This window comes from Anomaloglossus baeobatrachus, chromosome 3 (assembly GCF_048569485.1).
Source record: "Anomaloglossus baeobatrachus isolate aAnoBae1 chromosome 3, aAnoBae1.hap1, whole genome shotgun sequence".
Taxonomy (NCBI): domain Eukaryota; kingdom Metazoa; phylum Chordata; class Amphibia; order Anura; family Aromobatidae; genus Anomaloglossus; species Anomaloglossus baeobatrachus.
The window spans coordinates 434,630,050-434,652,859 of NC_134355.1; the positions used below are offsets into that span (position 1 = coordinate 434,630,050).

Genomic DNA, 22,810 nt, shown 5'->3' on the forward strand with positions numbered 1-22,810 from the left:
TAGGATAGATTTCTGAGGCAGAGTATTGCAACCTTTTTGTATTGCAACCAGTTCTGGTACAGTCTCACTGTGTTCAATCCATACTATGGCCACGTGCACACATCGAGTATTTGGAGAGATTTTTACCTCAATATTTGTAAGCCCTAACCAGGAATGGAACAATCAGAGGAAAAGTATAATACAAACACGGGCACCACGTCTGTATTTATTACCCACTCCTGGTTTTCACTTACAAATACTGAGGTACAAAAACCCTCCCCAAATACACAACGTGTGCACATGGCGTAATTAGTAAGCAAATAATTAGTAGATAATTTGCTGACTTAATAAAAAATTTTTAACAACTGTAGATTAAAAAAAACAACCCAAAAAAGATCCTAGACTTTGACATGAGGTAGAGGATATGTCATATATATTACATTCTTTCGTATCTCCCAATATGATGTGATAAATGTGTGCCGCCCCCACGTCAGTAGCAGCCAGGCTGCTCGGATCCGGATCCGCAGTGGCTCGAGGGATTTCCGGACCCGGGAGTCGCGCGGACACTCAAATAAAAAGGGGACATATTTGTACGGGGATTGCTGTAGATACCTCGTGATACCACCCACGGTGTGTGGTAAGATATGGTACCAGCGCTGCTGTTGGGGATCACCCGGGGGGAGATGGGATAGCAGCTGGATGTTAACCCCTCCGTGGGTAGGGATGGATGCCCCGGGGCTCAATGTTCAGAACACGGAGAGTGATGTAGGCCGGAGGTGGTGCGCCGGGCCGGACCGGGGAGTGTTGGTGTACTCACTGTGGAATAATTGCACACAAGTCCGTTGATAAACCAAAGTGTCAGTGGCCAGCTGCCGCGTCCAGATGTACTCGGGTCCCACACCCGGGCTGGTGTACCGATGTCCCTTCCTTCGGCACTCTGTAATTTTTCCTCACTTTTGGACGACTCCGTCTGGACTGGGGAAGTCCACTCCCGGGGTATTCTGGTTGGGAGACGTGCCCGCGAAAACTGACCCTTGGGATTTCAGTGGGTGTTTGCGGATACCCTATCCCCCGTGGGGGGCTGCCGTTTTGCTCTATCTGGGCTAAACTTCTGGAACTAGGCTTGAAACCTGCTCCCGGCCTGGTGAATTAGAGAAGGGACTTGCAACTGTCTTCTAACTAGGGTCCAGGTACCCCGCCTGTGCACGGTTTCCGGACCGGATCTCCGCTGTCGGTACCGGCGGGCTCCAACCCTGTCCCGGTCTACTCTGGATTTCCCGCGACCGTATTCCCGTCGCCTTTTCTACACGGTCATCTGCTTGCCACTTAGCAGACCAGGGCCACTACCCTATCTACTCTTCACTAGGCTCAGCTCTCCTCTGACAGTCTGTCACTGTCACTCCTCTCCACTTGACCTCCAACTTCAAACTCTAAACTTAGACTTCGACTATCTTGTTCCCGCCCCCGGATCCTCAAGACCCCTAGGTGGGCGCTCCCAATCTGCCTGGTCCTGCCCACTGGTGTGTCCTTCTTACCCTGGGGGGGTGGCTAGGGTTTTCTAGCTGGTGGGACCCTTGTGTGGGAAGGTGTTATGTGGGGTACAGTACACTTCTGTGACCACCTGGCGGCGCCAGGGCATCACAAATGACCACCTAACCCTGAATTAGAATGTATTTAATTATCATGTTTATATTATTTATTACAATACCTGATTAAACTTTTTATTGTACGCTTTGACATACTCTCCTCCTGAAATTAAGATTAAAATAATAAAGTAGGATATTTTAAATTCCACTTATGTTTGTGATTCCTATAAGTTGATACTAATTATCCTTTTTTATTTGAAATTACGAGGTAGAATCGACCATGGACACCATGATGGAAATGCTAAAAATTCACTCACTGAGGCTGTGGAATTTGACAAAGCTATCCGTTTAGCTGGAAAACTTACATCAGATTCTGACACCCTGACTGTTGTGACTGCGGACCACTCACACGTCTTCACCTTTGGTGGCTACACAGACCGTGGGAATAGTATTTTTGGTAAGGCAATTAAAGAGGTTTTCTTTACATTTTTTTTTTCATTTACTATTACTAATAAATATAGTACTACGTTCACTCTGATGGAATAATGAAGTCTGCAGCTGATCAGCAGCCGCTGATTGTATGCAATGGTATTGTATGCAATGTGATATAGCAATGTCAAGTGACAACTAAAAATCACGTGATATTGCTGAGAATGCTCTAAGAAGTATCAAGCATTTTTATTTTATGATGGCCACTGGAGCTTTTAAGATTGGACTGTCCAATACTTGACAACTCCTTTAAACCCTTAACGACCACAGGTGGTAATATTACGTCCTAACGGTCATAGTGTTAATCCCTGCAAGCAGCCTGCGGCGATCAGCACACATGTCAGCTGATTTGTACAGCTGACATGTGTGCCTGCAAGGCACGAGTGGAATCGCGTTCCTCCCGTGCCTTTTAACCCCTTAAATGGAGCTGTCAATATGTGACAGCACCATTATAATCGCGATTGCACTAAAACTTTATTTACAGGCCGATACCGGAAGTTACGTGACGTGATCACGTGGATCCGGTGGTTGTCATGGTAGCACCGGGTAATGTGATGACTCCTGTAGTTCACATGACTCAAGTCCTGTAAGAAACAGCCGAGTACTGGCTGTCACAACAGATAATCATTTCTCCCAGTCTGAGCAGTGCTCTGAAATGAATCAAACTGCTGATCCTTATACCCCCCTAGGGGTACTAGTAAAATAAAAATAAATTTCAAATGTCAAAATTACGTTTTTCGGTTGCCACAAATTTTGCGCAAAATGCAATAACAGGCGATTAAAATAAAGCATGAAAACAAGGAGGACATCGAGTTTTAAAGGTACAAAGTTAAAAAGTGATTTTTATTAGGACAAATATATTAAAAAATAGAATTACGCATTTATCCATAAGACACAGTTATAGTACAATATTGACAGTAAATACGATTAGTACAAAAGAATGGTACAGTAGGTACACAAATGAGAGTGAACCTGATGAACGCCCTAAACTGGATGACCCAAAGAGTAAAGGCCGAAACAACGGCTAAAGATGAAGGTCAAAAAAAGGGGTGAAACCTGGGCGCCCGGTCCACAAACACCTGCAAATGGTGGGCGATGGAAAGGCAGGCAAAGATGACCGGGTGTAAGTCCAAAAAACAGGGGCTGATCGCTGAATGTACGGCTAACAGAAGAATCAGCATTAATGCCTAGGGCGCTGGTGCAAAATACATAATGACCGGAAGTACGTCCACAAGCTTAGGCCTAAGAAAATTGCCAAATAAGCAGCTAACAGAAAAGCAGCGATAATACCTAGGACGCCGGAGCACAATGCCAACCGGATGTACGCCCAAAGCCTATGCTTATGCTGATCGCCAAGTGTCAGTTAGCAAACAATCAGCGGTGATACCTGGGACGCCGGTAACCAGAGCCTGCAGGAAGGAGTGCTCCACGTGGAGGACCCGACGTACGTTTCGCAATAAATTATGGTCGCTTATTCATGAATGAGAATGAGAATGCTATGGTCGTGGAAAATGGTGCAAAATGTACGCCACTTTTTTCGGACAAACTTCTAATTTTTTTTTAACCCCTTAGATAAAAGTAAACCTATTTATGTTTGGTGTCTACGAACTTGAACCAACCTCAGACATCATACTAACACATTGGTTTTACCATATAGTGAGCACAGTGAATAAAATATCTCAAAAACAATAGTGTAATCACACTTTTTTTTACAATTTTTCCGCATTTAGAATTTTTTTGCTATTTTCCAGTACTCTAAATGGTAAAACTCATGGTTTCATTTAAAAGTACAGCACGTTCCACAAAAAAATGAACCCCCCCCCACATGACCATATTGACTGAAAAATAAAAATGTTGCGTCTCTCGGAAGAACTGCACAAAATCGGCTGGTCATGAAGGGGTTAAGAATTAGGTATATATTTCTTTGTGATCTGCAGGCGAACAGAATGAATAAACTTATGCACTGTGTCCCTATTCCTATTGACATAAAGAGAATCTGTGAATGGGGGGGGCAGCTCTGTGTTGTGGCTAAGGTTAAAGTGCTATTGGTTAATAGGTCTTTAGAAGCTCTTTTACATAATTGAATAAAGAGCACTGAAAATCGCTACATATTCAAGGCTTTAGATATAACATGCAGGGTATATGATTATTACTTTCTGATCTTTGTAGGTTTGGCACCAAATAAAGCCAGTGACATTAAACCTTTCACTAGCCTTTTGTATGGGAATGGACTTGGATTTAAGCTCACTAATGGAGTACGAGAGGACATCACAAACATCGATACAGGTATTATTAACTAACATTAATTCATTAAAGTGTCCTCAGTATGCCACAAAACTTTTCAAAAATATAAAGAACATATGGAAAACTAACAGAATTCCAAAGAATAGAAATGCATAATAACATTAAAATCTACATTTTATTAAATGTAATAATTTAAGCACTATTATAAAATCCCAAAATGTGAGTGCCTCACTAAACAGCCAGAACACAGACCAAAATTACAGCATATATTATACAGAGACTATTGTGATAATGGATCAAAGAAAGTGTAAGCAGAATACGTTCCCCCAAGAAGAAGCTATATTGCGAAACGCTCGTCGGTCAGGAGGCTGCAGCACAAGAGCACTTTATTGATTTTTGGTAAGGTTTTTACTTTATGGAATAACTCTATTTTGTATTTTTATATCTTGGGTCTCTACAACAACACCTTATATAGCAGTGTGTAGGTATTAAGCTTTGAGCTCCCAAATATTGGATCCTGACTCTGTAGCTTGGCTAATAAACCACTAGATGTCCCTACCTGCTATATATATGAGTCAATGAACTTTTTCTGCTTACACTTTCTTTGAGCCATTATCACCGTATTTTCTGCATAATATATGTTATAATTTTTATCTGTGTTGTGGCCCTTTAGTGATTCACTAAAATGTTGGCATTTTTTATAGTGTTTTAATTCATACATGTAATAAAATTTATGTTTTATCATTATTATGCATATCTCATCTTTGGAATTTTGTTAGTTTTCCATCTGTTCTATATTATTAACTATTAAGTCATGCCTGATATAGCCCTGATAGTAATATTTCTTAATTTCTCAACAGATTAAATAAAGTAGGCATAAACAATGAATGGAGATGAAATGCAATGTTTGTGATAGAATATCTTTATAATATTATTTGTTCTTAATAGCAATTTTTCTTTCACTTTTCTTTGACCAGGATTTGAGATGTGGTTATCACCGTAACTAAAACTTCATCTTTCTTGTTTTCCACAGAATCCAATAATTACAGACAACAGGCTGCTGTGCCACTAGTGTCGGAGACTCATGGAGGAGAGGACGTGGCAATCATGGCTAAAGGACCATTTGCCCATCTTTTCCATGGCATCCATGAGCAGAGCTACATTGCCCACGTCATGGCCTATGCAGCCTGTCTGGAACCGTACACAGACTGTGAACAATTAAAGGCAAAATTGCCCGCCGAATAACTCCTGCAGCCGCCTATATTGCTGCTGTTGCAATAATGGCGGTAGGAATATAGAATTTGTGATCTTGAAGAATGTCAGATACATAGTACCCATTTGTAATTTTTGTGATCTTGATTTTTTTTTTTTTTTAAATTTCTTATACAATAAAACTACTTCATTATAAATGATAGTCAGTGTTTGTATGCAATTTATTAACAGCCCGAATAGTAAGGATAGTTGTTATATTTATGATCCAATGACATTGTTTTACCAAATATTATATGATTACTTTACCTGGGAATGTATCGTTCTAAATTACCTTTTTGAAATTTCTTTAGAATATTCTTAAAACTTCATACACAATGTGATGAAAACAGTATTCCAGCTTTGTCCAGTAGGGGGCAGGAGGGATCTTCTAACTTTCTTTGAGTGGAGGCGATACTGCAATTTTGTAAGAGCCTATAGAAAATAAATGGTAAAAACATAACAGGTTTTACTGGACATTATTTTTACTACTTTTTTTTTTATAAATATGTAATTTGTTTTATATTATTAAATGTTTGTTTAATTTCAATATATTATTTTTTTGCCAAAAATCTTTTGAATGATTTGTCCTTTAGCTGTACAGATCCAATCCAGCAACTTATTTATTAAGAAATGACAGGTTATACTCCTGCTCTGAGATGGTGGAATGGTATTTTATTAGCGGTATATCATCACTGTTTTTTTTTTTGTCTTCTATAAAAAGATTTAAGTGATAAACTAAAAGATTGACAAATTCTCAGGATTAGTGTTCTTAGCACCTCTTTATCCTTATCAGATAATGTGGCAAATCCTGAAAACTAGATGTTACACCTTTTTTTAACTGATTTATAAGAAATTGTTCTAATATTTGTAGTTAAAACAATTATTTTTGCCTCTTTTGGAGCTCAGATACATTACAGCTGGGGACAAAGTTGTTTTGCATGTATTGTTACCATGCCGGATCTGCCGGCGGACTGCGGGCTCCATTGAATCGCCTGCAGTTGACAAGATTGACTTCAATAAAATGGCCGCAGAGGAGGCGTGTGCGCAGATAGGACTCTGCGGCCATTTTCTTAAAGTCCATCGTGTCAATTTGTGCACGCACTGCCTCCATGGCCATTTTCTTGAAGTCAATCTCGTCAACCTTGGGTGAATCAATGGAGCCCGCAGCTCGCTGTCAGATCAATGGCGCCCGCCGCATCAATGACCCTCCGTCCTGTGACCTTCCTGAGCCGATGCTCTGGAGTGACATTCCATCATCCGAGCCATCAGTATCGTCAACCCTGCCTCCTGTGATCCCGTTCCACCACCGCTGCTCTGGTAAGCCATATCCAGATCAGAAGACGCACCCCCATTTTACCCCCAGTTTTGGAGGGAAAAAGTGTGTCTTATAATCAGGAAATACGGTACCTAGAAAAGAAGCGGCTCCTCCAAAATAGCAGACACAACTTGGGGTGAGACAGATTGATGTGGGCTTCTGGAGACTGGTAACAAATAGAAGAGCACACTGAAATCCCGTTTGTTTCCTGTGGTCAAATTCCTTAATGAAATCTGGAATACAATATGAAATAAATTAAGATGCATATAAGGAAAAAGACACAAAAAAACCCACTTGTTAAGAATTTACATTTATACGGTAAGTATTATTTATTAAAAGGGTTGTCCACTACTATGATAACCTTCTGAATTCAAGCGCTTCAGGGCTGTGGAGTCGGTAAGCCAAACCTTTGACTCCGACTCTTCAATTTCCCTTGCACCGACTCCGACTCCCACATATATTGCTTATAGTTAAGTGAAAAATGTATTGTAATACAATGTGAACATCAGACATTCATTTTTATGATACAATAATCAAGATATTTAGATAGAACATAAAATATATTTATTGGAATACAACTTTAGAACACAAACTGTAATAAATTGTAAATATGTAATACACTAGGTAATATACAGTAGATTACATATATATATCTTGTGTGTGTATATATATATATATATATATATATATATATATATATATATGTATTACAAATTGTATTACATATTTACAATTTATTAGTTTTTTGTGTTCTAAAGTTGTATTCCAATAAATATATTTTATGTTCTATCTACCGTAAATATCTTGATTATTGTATCATAAAAATGATTAAATGTCTGATGTTCACATTTTACTACAATACATTTTTCACTTAAATATAAGTAATATTCTAAATATTACTATTTAGTATGTTTTTGTTGAAAACTGTTTATTGGCCACTTACATAGTGTTATATATAGCATTATGTAATACACTATGTAAGTGGCAAAAAACAGTTTTCAACAAAAACATACTAAATAACATTTGTGCAGTCTATGAATTTGTTCTAAGAAATAGAATTGCTTCCATCAGATCCTCCTTTGCAGATGACCTCAAATCTGACCTAATAATTTTAAGGCTAGAGAACAACCTCTCTACACTAACTTGGGTTGGAGGCAAAGCCGTAATCACATGGGCAACATCTCTAACAATTTCCGGGTATAAAGGAATTGCCGGGTATAAAGGAATTGCACAGTCAGTTTTGATGAATGGTTGAATTTTTCTATTTCTTTGATAGCAAGTGAAAAATTTTACTGAAATCTGGTCAATCTGCTTGCTATAGGAGACTAAGTGAAATCTTTTTCCTTGCGGCAACGCTTTGCTGCTCCATGTCATCCAAATACTTGTCAAAGTTAAACTCCTTATCTGATGAGGATGAAGATATGGCAGCAGTAGCACTGTCAGGACCCAAGTCCTCTTGCGCCTGGCAGTCCTGTAGCCGCACATCCTAACTGCTACCTCACTCAAAGCTTCTTTTCCTTTAGTAAGCTGTTGATTATCAAGCAGTATACGATGACTTGGGTCCACATAAACAGCTGCCAGAAGAATTTTATTTTCCAATAGCTGTGTCTCTCTCCGTTTCATTGAAGCAGAAATGCCATCTGCGATTAAACCTCCTCTTTGGGACAGGCAAAATAGCAAGTTCTTCCACTCCCTTATGAAAATGCCAGGAGTTAAATCCTCAGCTTGTAATTTTTGTAGTCACGGTAAATGGGTGATTAAGCAATTCCTTCAATTCAGCCACCTGTGTCCATTGACCTTCATTTAAGGTTACTTGAGGATTCACCATATCTATAAGAAATTATTGTAGTTCAAGCAATCGCTCAGTCATTAAATAAGTGCTGCCTCACCGAGTGGCTTGATCAACAATTGCCCCTTTCCCAGTACGTCTCTTCAAGATGGAATCAATTTTAGGGGTTCTGGAGTCAATAACCAATTTCCTCACTTTTCCAATCAGATTTCCAGCATGTCCGCCCAGTTTCACACATCCGGCTTTTCGCCGGTTTGGTGAATGCGGCGCACGCCAGTACAGTACGATACAGTACAGAGGCACCGCCGCAAATTCTGGGTCACATGACAGCATGTTACCGGCATTTGTCGCGTTGCCACTTTACTGTATACATTGTACTGGAGTACGCCGCATCCGCCAAACCGGCGAAAAGCCGGATGTGTGAAATCGGGGTCCCTCTTGCAGACTATCTGTTATTGCCAGCTGCAGCGTGTGCACAACACAGCGCATGTGATGAATATGAAAGTGTTTTGAAGCAGCTTCAACAAGATTATCTAATCCTAAAGTATCATTTTTCTGTTCTTCAGTTGTAATATCTGTTTGTTCCTCAGTTAAATGAGCAGCACTGTGGCCTTCCATCTCAAACATACTGAATCCTAAATTTTCTTCTAGCTGTTGTTCATTACTCTCATTCATCAGTTTAATTGTACTTATCATGTTTGAAGCATTGTCAGTTACAATAGCAAGAACCTGTTCTTTTTTGAGTTTGTAATCTTGCAGAACTTTTTCCACTAAGGCCTGGAGAAACTGGCTGGTGTGATGAACTTTAGTATCTTTTACTGCCAGTGTCTTGCTAACAATTTCTTTCTTGTCACAAAAATATCGAACATTGATGGCAAAATAGTTCAGTGAAATGCAGTGACTCTGGGCATCCCAGCAAAGGCAATGGGTTTCAAGATAGGACATTCAGACACAGCGTTTTGTGAGGATCCGTTCTTGTGCTCAAAAACAGATCCTCACAAAGAATGAGCATGTCAGTTTGTGTGGCATTTTTCTAATCTGCTTTTGCTATTGAAAGCATTATTTATGAGCTCAAAAACCTTTCAGGTGATGCGTTTTTTTAAAAAAGCTGATCTGCTTTTGTAGCTGACAAACGTATCCTCAAAAAACGCAGCAAAAACGCTGTGTGTGAATGTAGCCTTAGATCAGGAATAGAACAGCCATTTATAGGACATTTCATAACTTTCCCAAATTCCTATGAAAAAATATTCAGCACATTCTGCATTACACTACTGTCCCCACTTTATTATATATTTTAGGAGTCTGAGTCGGTGCATTTTATACAGACTCAGACTCCACCAAAATGAGCTCCGACCCCGACTTCGACTCCACGACTCCGACTCCACAGCCCTGGTAAAATAAAAAAGCCTATACTCACCCCACATCCAATTAGCATAGGCTTCCGTCTCCTTGACACAGCAGCAATCAACAGGAAGCAAACGGCAGCCGCAGCACTCACTTCATTAAACCAATGAAAAAACTGCAAAACCGCCCTATGTGAACATAGCTTAACAAATACTAAGGTAACAAAAACTCTAATACTGAAGGTGTGCAAGATTCCTTGGGCCATGTGCACACATTGATTATTTGATTAGTTTTTTACCTCATTATTTGTAAGGCAATGTGTGCACGTTCAGCATTTGGTGACTTTTTTTTACCTCCGTATTTCTAAAAAATTCACCAAATACTGAATGTGTACACACAGCCTTATTGTAGTAGTGAAAATATATATGGGGTATGGGATTGTTGTGAACTGAAACTACATGGGGCAGATGTCCCCGGCTTGCACACTGTGTATGCCCCTCCATTATAACCACTACATATATCGTGATACATGCAGAAAATACTGATGGAGGGGCACACACAGTATGTGGAGGCAGACATTGGAAATATCCAAGATGGAAGTAGGGCCAGTGGTGCACAGTGTGCTGGGGCGTTTCACCCATGGAGTTTCAATCCTCCATTCCCAATCTATACATACACAGTGTATGGATTGGGAATAGAGGATTGAAACTACATAGATCAATGCCACAGAACACCGATAGAAGACACCCTCGCCCCCCCCCTTTGCACATAGTGTGCCTCTATTGTTTGCTGCTAGTGAACAGGTCGCCAGGCACGTCTACAGAACAGGTCACCGATCCGTCTCCATTCTTCAGGCTACTGGACTCCAGTGTAACCTGCAACAACCCCGTCTGCCGTCACCATTGCAGAGGACGCGCTTCTTCGGCAGACAGGTGGGCAGGACTCCCTCAGCCGCGCTGCCACCAGGAGTTTCAGGGCCCCATATTGCCAAAAATTTCGGGCCCCATTCAGACTCCGCCAGCACTACAGATCCGCCTCTACCCCTCGAATCTTCGGCAATAGAAAAAAGTTGTTTACAGCATCATGTCCAAGAAATAAGGTTAAAAACCAATTTTATTCCATAAGGTTAAAACTAACACTAGGTAGGATGGACGTCCACGAAGTGTAAAACAAATGGCTTACACGTTCCAAACCTAAAAGAGGTTCTTAGTCTTAAGCCCGCTTTACACGCTGCAATGTATCTTACAATGTGTTGGCGGGGGTCACGTCGTAAGTGACGCACATCCGGCATCGTAAGTTACATTGCAGTGTGTGACAGGTATGTGCGATTGCGATTGAACGTTAAAACTTTCATGGCATACACATCGTACCTTTCTCTAGAATTGCATGTCAGGATTTTCATCGTACCCGGGGTAGCACACATCGCAGTGTGTGACACCCCGGGAACGATGAACATATCTTACCTGTGTCCTGCGGCTCCCGGCCCACAATACGGAAGGAAGGAGGTGGGTGGGATGTTTACGTCCCGCTCTGCTCCGCCCCTCCGCTTTTATTGGCTGGCTGCCGCGTGACGTCGTTGTGACGCCGGACGTCCCTCCCACTCAAGGAAGTGGACGTTCGCCCACATCGAGGTCATATGAAAGGTAAGTACGTGTGACGGGGGTTAATCGTTTGTGCGGCACATTCAACAAATTGAACGTGCCACACATACGTAAAGCAGTCTTTAGACATATCCTGCTAAATTTGCACAAGTTATGGAATAAAATTGTTTTTTAACCTTATTTCTTAACTCCTTTGTTGAGCACCACCCTTATGTGACCTTATGGTAAGCGGTTGGAATATTTTCTATATGGTTGGGCTATTTCCATATATTGTGGAGTTTTATATGTGATTTGGTGGTGCCGGACGTCTTTTACTGTGCTGAACCTTATTTCTTGGATGTGATGCATCTTTTTTTCTATTGCTGGACTTTGCCTCTTTGAACACGGAGCTGACCTCCCTGCACCGTCCCCCAGAGAAAAGACCCCAGTGATGCATTTACCAGGTGAGTTGAGATCCTCCCTCGAACTTTCCACAGTTCCACCATCACTCTTGGAAAATCTCCAATTCTGCAAACAGTCCTCACCAAACATTAACCGCTAGTCGTCATTTTGACATCCCGAAGAAAAAAAAACTGCATGCACAGTCTTTCGGGTCATCAAAATGATGAGCCCTAGAATTGTCAGCCATACGCGTATATCTAATATATAAAGCTGTGTGTGTGTAATATATATATAATATATATATATATATATATATATATATATATATATATATATATATATATATATATATATAAAAATGTGTGTGTGTATATGTGTGTGTATGTCCGCTTAAGGAATCCGCACCGTCACATTTACAATCACGATAATTTACACAGACACCTCAGGTGACTCATGGAACGTCATAGACTATGTTTTGAGGGGAAAATTTAATCCTGCGCTTTACAGTTATTGACCACAAAACCTTCTTACATTAATGTCATTGGAGCTGGGAGCCGCAGGTCATTTATAAGAGCTGTGATTGGTTGCTATAGGCAAAGAGGGACATTGTTAGTATAAGAAGCTTATGTGTGAGAAAATATGATATCGGTGGAGAGACGGAGAGAGAGACAGGTAAAGAGACAGACAGACAGCCAGGGAAAGAGACAGCCAGCCAGGGAAAGACAGACAGACACAGACCGCCAGCTAGGGAAAAACAGGTAGAAACTGCCAGCCAGGGAAAGACAGACAAACTGCCAGCCAGGGAAAGACAGACAAACTGCCAGCCAGGGAAAGACAGACAGACACAGACCGCCAGCTAGGGAAAGACAGGCAGAAACTGCCAGCCAGGGAAAGACAGACAGACACAGACCGCCAGCTAGGGAAAGACAGGCAGAAACTGCCAGCCAGGGAAAGACAGACAGACACAGACCGCCAGCTAGGGAAAGACAGGCAGAAACTGCCAGCCAGGGAAAGACAGACAAACTGCCAGCCAGGGAAAGACAGACAGCCAGGGAAAGACAGACAGCCAGGGAAAGACAGACGGCCAGGGAAAGACAGACGGCCAGGGAAAGACAGATGGCCAGGGAAAGACAGATGGCCAGGGAAAGACAGACGGCCAGGGAAAGACAGACGGCCAGGGAAAGACAGCCAGCCAGGGAAAGACAGCCAGCCAGGGAAAGACAGCCAGCCAGGGAAAGACAGCCAGCCAGGGAAAGACAGCCAGCCAGGGAAAGACAGCCAGCCAGGGAAAGACAGCCAGCCAGGGAAAGACAGCCAGACAGAGACTGCCAGCCAGGGAAAGACAGACAGACAGAGACTGCCAGCCAGGGAAAGAAAGACAGACAGAAACTGCCATCCAGGGAAAGACAGACAGACTGCCAGCCAGGGAAATAGACATCCAGCCAGGGAAAGAGACAGACAGACTACATGCACATATACACACACAGCTCTACAACAAGCACATCTCCTTACTCACACTATACATTACCACATCTTGCAGTACCTGATCAAGTGCAGAGCGGGAGAGGAGACACTGGGAGCTGCACAGAAGCTGCAGCAGCTGAACAGCGACAGGACCTGCCAGGTCACCGGTCTTGTGATCAGGCAAGGTCCTTCACCTTCTCAGCCTCCATTCTGCTCAAGTACATTTTCTGTCTACTCTGCACCAATCACCTAGATCAGTGCAGGAAGAGAGAGGGCAGCTCTCTATGAGCGACCCGGGACCCCTCATTGCCCTGATGGTAGCCCCCATCTCTGGGGCCCAGTGAGCAGAGGAATGAAAGGGGAGTGGCCCAGGCTGTCAGCGGCCCCGCCCCCTCCTGGCTTCTGTTCATGGGGCTCTTTACAGGAGTCACATTTGTAATTCCCTGATGGCTGCATTGGCAGCCCTGGTCCTGCCGATGTGCTGCATGGCGGGCGGACCCAGCAGCTTAAAAATGTTTCATGTGGATTATAATGGGGGCAATTTACTGTTCAGAGCATGGGCCTCCTGGAGCCTTGGGCCCCGGGCGGTAGCCCAGATTGCCCTCATTATAATCCGCCTCTGAATGCAGCCCGTTAAAACAAGAAGACCAAAGCCAATGAAGCTCACTGATTGATCCGTATAGATCATTCATTACTCTTAAGGGGGTGTTACTCACAGCGATATCGCTGGTGAAAATGTCGCGGGCGGAGGAGGGGACGGTGCGCTCTCCCACTGCTCGGGTCCGGCTGCTGCTGCTACTGCTGCTCGGTGGTGGCTCGAGCGGTAGGCCGGATCCCGGGGACTCGAGCGGCGTTCCTCGCCCGTGAGTGAAAAGGGGAATGGTTTTGGGGATTTATTGTCCGTGACGCCACCCACGGTTGTGGTGAAGTTGTGATACCACCGCTGCTCTGGACGGGGATCCCGGGAGCGATGACTGGGAGCAGCTTGGATGTTGGTTCTCCCCTCCGTGGGTAGGGGGTTGGTTGTCCTGGGGCCCGGTGAGGGAGGTAGGGATGGATGGCAGGCGGGTTACGGGGCCTGGCGAGGTGCAGGGTTGCGGGGGCAGCGCTGTGCCGCACGGCACGGTAGTACTCACTCAGCCAATCACGAAGACACAGTCCTTGGTAAAACACACGGCTGGATGGACGGGGCCCACTGACGGCTGCGGTGGTTTCTGCTCCCGGTAGGTTGATGGTGACTGCCTTTCCCTGCACCTGTGTAGTGTGTACGGTTCCAATGGGTTCCCACCGGTAACCCGCTCCCAAGCTTGGATGGGTGCTGAAGGAGCCCCTTTTGTCAGCAGGCTCTGGCCCTGGGAACTTTAGCCTTGGCGGTGACAGTGTTTCCCTTCACGGTTTGAGCTGTCGCCTTCTATCGGGACTTGACTGCTGGGAAACCCAGGAGGTTCCCTTCGCTAACGGATTTGACAAATTGGACGGCGACTCCCTAGCCTTGTCGGGGTCCGTAAGCCCTGCCGGATGGTGCTGGCTTCTCTTTGCTCGCCGGTCCGGTACCGCCGGGCCACCGCCCGTCCATGGTCCTTTCGGTTCGCTCCAATCGGCCTCTCCTGCAGACGGTCACCACCGTCCACTGCAATTGGCTGTCTTGTGCGACATTTGGATGTCTATAGCAATTATTCACTACCCATAAAAAAAATTTCTTGTGGATGCGGTAAAATATCTGTTGACTCACAACTATTTCTATTTTTGCTCCAGATATTTTCTCCAGTTAAATGGAGTTTCAATGGGAGCTAAGTTCCCCCCATCCATGGCAAATATCGTCATGTCTAATTGGGAGGAGATGTATTTGTACAGTGACAATAATCCTTTCAAGAAAAATTTGGCATGGATGGGGAGATTTATAGACGACCTGCTATTTGTTTGGCAAGGTCCGTCTTCTGACATTCCAACATTTATGGACTATATTAATACCAATAGTCATAATCTAAAATTTACGTATTACACGAATCCAATGGAAATAAACTTTTTGGATGTTTCACTTAAAGCTAATGGGGACAGTAATAAAATTGACATAATACCATACAGAAAAAAAAACGCCACTAACAGCATTTTACATGCTGAATCCTGTCACCCACCCCACGTGATCAAAAACATAGCAGTGCGGGAATTAATACGTTTGAATAGAAACAGTTCTAATTCTAAGATTTATTGTGAGGAAGAATTAAAAACTTGCCAAAGATTAAAATCACGTAAATATCCTGATTGGAGTTTACATTGAGCATCATCTATAGTCAAAAAAATTCCTAGAGAACAACTTTTGTTAAATAAAAATAAAAAACACCAAAAACAAGAACCTTTATTTAATGGAAATATTGTTTTTTTCCACTACATATAGTCCACAATACAGAGAAGTGGTTAATATTGTCAAAAAATACCTCCCCATTTTAGAACAAGATAATAAAGTGAAAGAAATTTTAAAAAAACATCAAATCAGTTTTATTTAAAAAAAAAAAAAAAAAAGCACCCTCTATTGGTAGTTTATTATGACCCAGTCTCTTTGAGGAAAAACCTAAAACTAAAACCTGGCTAGAACTAAAGGTCTTTATAAATGCGGAGCAAAAATTTGTAAATGTTGCACCTTTACGATAAATAAAAAACACCTTCCATTCCACTGTGAATAACAAAAATTTCAATATCCATAGCTTTATTAATTGCAACTCGGATTAAGTTATATACTGCATTCACTGTAATATATGTGACCTGCAATACATAGGTTACACATCTTGTGCTTTAAAAGTTCGTATAAGAAAACATTTATCCGACATTGCAAATACAAATGCTCTGAAAGTCTCTGCCGCATCCAACCATTTCATCCAACAGCACAATAGAAACACAGAAGGTTTTACCTTCCATGGTATTGAGAAAATAATTACTCCAACTCGTGGTGGTGACAGAAAAAGAACTTTATTCAATAGAGAGTCTAAATGGATCTTTTCAATGGAGACACGTCCCCCTACAGGGTTAAATCTTAGATATGATCTCATTTCATGTTACTAATGATATTGAATCAAGGAATTTTTTCTATGTCGCCCCTTTATACAATAATTTATTACTTCTTTCATGTGATTCTTCCTAAATTTACATTTATTATCCTTATGTATTTTCTATGTTTATAATGAATACTCGGGAGTTAGTGTTTTTATGATTGTCTCCCTTTGCCGTATGTATATATAAAAAATATTTTTTTTTTCCTTTTTAATTCTAACAAACTTTGTGTTCCACACCCCATATTTATCACCTGAAATAATTATGTTAAACAAAATGTAGTTCATTAGTATGCTGTGTGAGATAGCTATTCTATATCAGATGGCAGGAGAAAAGCAGGTTTAAATACCGTGCCAAACCACAGGAGTCCAGATGATGTTATTAAATTTCTTCCCTTTATTTTCACAGGTCTACGCGTTTCGAGGACATATCCGTCCTCTTCTTCAGGACAAAGTACAGAGAATACTAGGATAGCTATTCTACTCAGACAGGACGAAGGCTTGTATGCCGAAACTAGTCTCTGACTAACCTCCCGTGTTGTCGTCATCACTTTTGATGGATTTTATCTGGATTTTTTCAATAAAATAGATTGTTTTATACTGCCCTCTGGTTCTTGAGGAATACCGCTGAATAATTTTTTGTGCTGTGCAAACATCATTGGGTGATCAGCACTATGTTTAAACTGAAAGTTTATTGTAAAATCAGCATTCTTAAAAATGTTCATTCACAATTATCTTTCAGTGTAAATGCAGCTTAAGTGTCTGACCACGACACCTTTGTACTGCCCCCCGGTAGACCTCTGATGTCACGGTGGTGGGTCCGAGTGGCGATGTAGCAGGCGTGTGCGACAGGCTTTTGTGATGGGGTAAAAATATTATTAAAAAGGGGAGATAAAAATAACATAAATAAAGAGTTTGTGACGCCAGTTGGGATGTTTGGCTGTGGTATGGCCGGGCACTGATGAAGGTCTCCAGGAGTTAGGTGGTGATGCACAGTGCCAGAGGGTTGTCCCCTAGCACCAACTAGGGCTGTTTCCTTGGGATGTTGAGGTAAGGGTGGTGCATTAGATAATAATTCAGCCAGAGACAGGACAGGGAGCTTTTACTTTTTACTGTAGCTCTGCAGAGCAGTCCGGGACATTTTTTACAGCATTCCCAATGATGGTGGTCTAACCTGCCCCAATGAGAGTTTGGTTTCTCTGCTGTGTGGTGGTAGTGTATGCATTCTGCCGCTGCTTCTCTACCTGGGAAAAGGTGTCTTGAAATCCTTGAATTTTCAAGACAAGAAAACTCTAAATCTTTGATCCCTTCCAGCGAGCAGGCGACTTGATTCCTGAGGGAAAACTCTTGTAGAAATTCCAGACTCAATTACGTCTCTGAGCTCCCAGGAAATTTCACTGCTCCTTATGAAAAGGCTAATAGCAGTCTCTATTTGCCACTGATCTTGAATTTCCAGGTAGGCTTAGGGATTGGTACCCTGTCAATTTGTAGCGTGCCCCTCCAGAGGTTTCAACAGTTCTCAGGACAGGACCGTCTCCATATTGCAGAAAGGCTGCAATTTCAAGCATGGTGCACTTCAGAAATATCACCAATAGAAAATGCAAGCCTGGGGAAGCTTGAAATAGTTACACTCGCCGGGTGATAGGACAGACTGAATTACAGCATGTTTAGACCCAGGACTGCGACCGAACCTGGCTGTGGCTCAGAGGAGAGGGAAATGGATTACAGCACAGAGGACTGTCTGATCCAATCCGAGGCATGACTGCAGCCACGGCCCTCATCCCTGTCCGCGTACCACAGGTGGCGTCACGATCCGAATAGACTTTCCTAAACCTCCAACTACTACCTCCATCCTCACTGCCACCCTCCAACCCTCCTTCCTGTACGCCTCGTGGTAACAGAAGTGGGCCAGGCCACCCCGTGACAATGCAGAGGGTCTGCACCCCCGGCCCGGTGACGAGTAGGACACTACACATGACTGTTCCATTCTGATCTCTGTAAAAAATGGTGAGCGGTGCAGCAAAGACTAACTGCCCCCTTAACTAATGCATGATATTACAGCAGTTGAGGTTCTTAATATCTGATCTTTGGACCAGTTTTCCATTTAACAGATCAGTTAGTTGTACCTGTGCCTGGGAAAGTTCATGTGCACACGTTGAGTGTTTAGGGAGTTTTTTACACAGTCAGTATTTATAGCCAAAACCAGGAGCAATCAGAGGAAAAGTATAATAGAAACATGGGAACCACTTCTATATATATCAGCCAGTCCTGGTTTTTGCTCTCAAATACTGATGAAAAAACTCACCAAATACTCCATGTATGCACGTGGCCTTGCAGTCACTGTAGACATTATCTGTTCCTTGAAATCTATGAACTTGGAAAAGCTGAAATGCTTTCCCAAGTACACAGCTTTCCAAGAAACATATACAACTAGCAGGGGCGTAACGACCGCAGTCGCAGCGGTCGCCACTGCGACCGGGCCCGGGCAGGTCTGGGGCCCACGGCCGGCGCCCACCGTTCAGAGAAACAGCCGGCTCCTCTCAGCTGTTACTTTACTTTCAAACAGTAGCGTAGGGTGGGCCCTGTGCTCAGAGGACGCCCAACCGCAGCTGTGCTACTGTTAACTATATCGGCGCATACAGCGCGCCGATGTAGTTAACCACTGCGGTAGTGCTGGGAAATATGATTTCCCTGCACTGCTGCATGAGCGCACGCGCAGGACATCAGAGCCCCAGCGTAGTGACGTCCCCGCAAAGCGCTGGGACTTTGATATCTTGCGCGCGCGATGAGACTGCTCTGATCCGTCGGCGCTGGGGCCACCAGGAGAACCCTGAAGAGGGTGAGTTTGAAGCCTTTACTTGTTCAATGCAGTATGGGGGGCAGATATAGATATATATATCTATATACCAGCATAGAGGCCGTCCTGGGGGGCATGCATATATATATATATATTTTTATATATATATATATATATATATATATATATATATATATATATATATATATATAAAATCCTAGCCTAGTGTGTGTGTGAATGTATGTATCATATATATATATATATATATATCTATATATATTTGTCTCCCAGACTGGGCCCTGTTGTGACATATATTTGTCCCCCAGGGTGTAGGCCTATCCTGGTGTGGATATATATATATATATTTTTTTTTTTTATCCCAGCCTAGTGTGTGTGTATGCACTGGATGTGTGTATACAGTTAGGTCCAGAAATATTTGGACAGTGACACAAGTTTTGTTATTTTAGCTGTTTACAAAAACATGTTCAGAAATACAATTATATATATAATATGGGCTGAAAGTGCACACTCCCAGCTGCAATATGAGAGTTTTCACATCCAAATCGGAGAAAGGGTTTAGGAATCATAGCTCTGTAATGCATAGCCTCCTCTTTTTCAAGGGACCAAAAGTAATTGGACAAGGGACTCTAAGGGCTGCAATTAACTCTGATGGCGTCTCCCTCGTTAACCTGTAATCAATGAAGTAGTTAAAAGGTCTGGGGTTGATTACAGGTGTGTGGTTTTGCATTTGGAAGCTGTTGCTGTGACCAGACAACATGCGGTCTAAGGAACTCTCAATTGAGGTGAAGCAGAACATCCTGAGGCTGAAAAAAAAGAAAAAATCCATCAGAGAGATAGCAGACATGCTTGGAGTAGCAAAATCAACAGTCGGGTACATTCTGAGAAAAAAGGAATTGACTGGTGAGCTTGGGAACTCAAAAAGGCCTGGGCGTCCACGGATGACAACAGTGGTGGATGATCGCCGCATACTTTCTTTGGTGAAGAAGAACCCGTTCACAACATCAACTGAAGTCCAGAACACTCTCAGTGAAGTAGGTGTATCTGTCTCTAAGTCAACAGTAAAGAGAAGACTCCATGAAAGTAAATACAAAGGGTTCACATCTAGATGCAAACCATTCATCAATTCCAAAAATAGACAGGCCAGAGTTAAATTTGCTGAAAAACACCTCATGAAGCCAGCTCAGTTCTGGAAAAGTATTCTATGGACAGATGAGACCAAGATCAACCTGTACCAGAATGATGGGAAGAAAAAGGTTTGGAGAAGAAAGGGAACGGCACATGATCCAAGGCACACCACATCCTCTGTAAAACATGGTGGAGGCAACGTGATGGCATGGGCATGCATGGCTTTCAATGGCACTGGGTCACTTGTGTTTATTGATGACATAACAGCAGACAAGAGTAGCCGGATGAATTCTGAAGTGTACAGGGATATACTTTCAGCCCAGATTCAGCCAAATGCTGCAAAGTTGATCGGACAGCGCTTCATAGTATAGATGGACAATGACCCCAAGCATACAGCCAAAGCTACCCAGGAGTTCATGAGTGCAAAAAAGTGGAACATTCTGCAATGGCCAAGTCAATCACCAGATCTTAACCCAATTGAGCATGCATTTCACTTGCTCAAATCCAGACTTAAAACGGAAAGACCCACAAACAAGCAAGACCTGAAGGCTGCGGCTGTAAAGGCCTGGCAAAGCATTAAGAAGGAGGAAACCCAGCGTTTGGTGATGTCCATGGGTTCCAGACTTAAGGCAGTGATTGCCTCCAAAGGATTCGCAACAAAATATTGAAAATAAAAATATTTTGTATGGGTTTGGTTTATTTGTCCAATTACTTTTGACCTCCTAAAATGTGGAGTGTTTGTAAAGAAATGTGTACAATTCCTACAATTTCTATCAGATATTTTTGTTCAAACCTTCAAATTAAATGTTACAATCTGCACTTGAATTCTGTTGTAGAGGTTTCATTTCAAATCCAATGTGGTGGCATGCAGAGGCCAACTCGCGAAAATTGTGTCACTGTCCAAATATTTCTGGACCTAACTGTGTATATATATGTATATATATATATAATATATATATATATATATATATATATATATATATATATATAATATATATATATATACAGTGCCTACAAGTAGTATTCAACCCCCTGCAGATTTAGCAGGTTTGATAAGATGCAAATAAGTTAGAGCCTGCAAACTTCAAACAAGAGCAGGATTTATTAACAGATGCATAAATCTTACAAACCAACAAGTTATGTTGCTCAGTTAAATTTTAATAAATTTTCAACATAAAAATGTGGGTCAATTATTATTCAACCCCTAGGTTTAATATTTTGTGGAATAACCCTTGTTTGCAATTACAGCTAATAATCGTCTTTTATAAGACCTGATCAGGCCGGCACAGGTCTCTGGAGTTATCTTGGCCCACTCCTCCATGCAGATCTTCTCCAAGTTATCTAGGTTCTTTGGGTGTCTCATGTGGACTTTAATCTTGAGCTCCTTCCACAAGTTTTCAATTGGGTTAAGGTCAGGAGACTGACTAGGCCACTGCAACACCTTGATTTTTTCCCTCTTGAACCAGGCCTTGGTTTTCTTGGCTGTGTGCTTTGGGTCGTTGTCTTGTTGGAAGATGAAATGACGACCCAACTTAAGATCCTTGATGGAGGAGCGGAGGTTCTTGGCCAAAATCTCCAGGTAGGCCGTGCTATCCATCTTCCCATGGATGCGGACCAGATGGCCAGGCCTCTTGGCTGAGAAACAGCCCCACAGCATGATGCTGCCACCACCATGCTTGACTGTAGGGATGGTATTCTTGGGGTCGTATGCAGTGCCATCCAGTCTCCAAACGTCACGTGTGTGGTTGGCACCAAAGATCTCGATCTTGGTCTCATCAGACCAGAGAACCTTGAACCAGTCTGTCTCAGAGTCCTCCAAGTGATCATGAGCAAACTGTAGACGAGCCTTGACATGACGTTTGAAAGTAAAGGTACCTTACGGGCTCATCTGGAACGGAGACCATTGCGGTGGAGTACGTTACTTATGGTATTGACTGAAACCAATGTCCCCACTGCCATGAGATCTTCCCGGAGCTCCTTCCTTGTTGTCCTTGGGTTAGCCTTGACTCTTCGGACAAGCCTGGCCTCGGCACGGGTGGAAACTTTCAAAGGCTGTCCAGGCCGTGGAAGGCTAACAGTAGTTCCATAAGCCTTCCACTTCCGGATGATGCTCCCAACAGTGGAGACAGGTAGGCCCAACTCCTTGGAAAGGGTTTTGTACCCCTTGCCAGCCTTGTGACCCTCCACGATCTTGTATCTGATGGCCTTGGAATGCTCCTTTGTCTTTCCCATGTTGACCAAGTATGAGTGCTGTTCACAAGTTTGGGGAGGGTCTTAATTAGTCAGAAAAGGCTGGAAAAAGAGATAATTAGTCCAAACATGTGAAGCTCATTGTTCTTTGTGCCTGAAATACTTCTTAATACTTTAGGGGAACCAAACA

The 22,810-nt window shown here is 42.6% G+C and overlaps 1 protein-coding gene across 1 annotated transcript in view; it reads left to right on the forward strand.

Moving 5' to 3' along the window:
* The window catches only part of LOC142297262 (alkaline phosphatase, tissue-nonspecific isozyme-like), a 30,967-nt gene extending 25,424 nt beyond the window's left edge, over positions 1 to 5,543 (forward strand). The window contains exons 9-11 of the mRNA XM_075341517.1: positions 1,831 to 2,022; positions 4,224 to 4,340; positions 5,332 to 5,543. Of these exons, the coding sequence (XP_075197632.1) occupies positions 1,831 to 2,022; positions 4,224 to 4,340; positions 5,332 to 5,543 (521 nt within the window). The remainder of the gene's footprint in view (positions 1 to 1,830; positions 2,023 to 4,223; positions 4,341 to 5,331) is intronic.
* Positions 5,544 to 22,810: the final 17,267 nt, after the last annotated feature.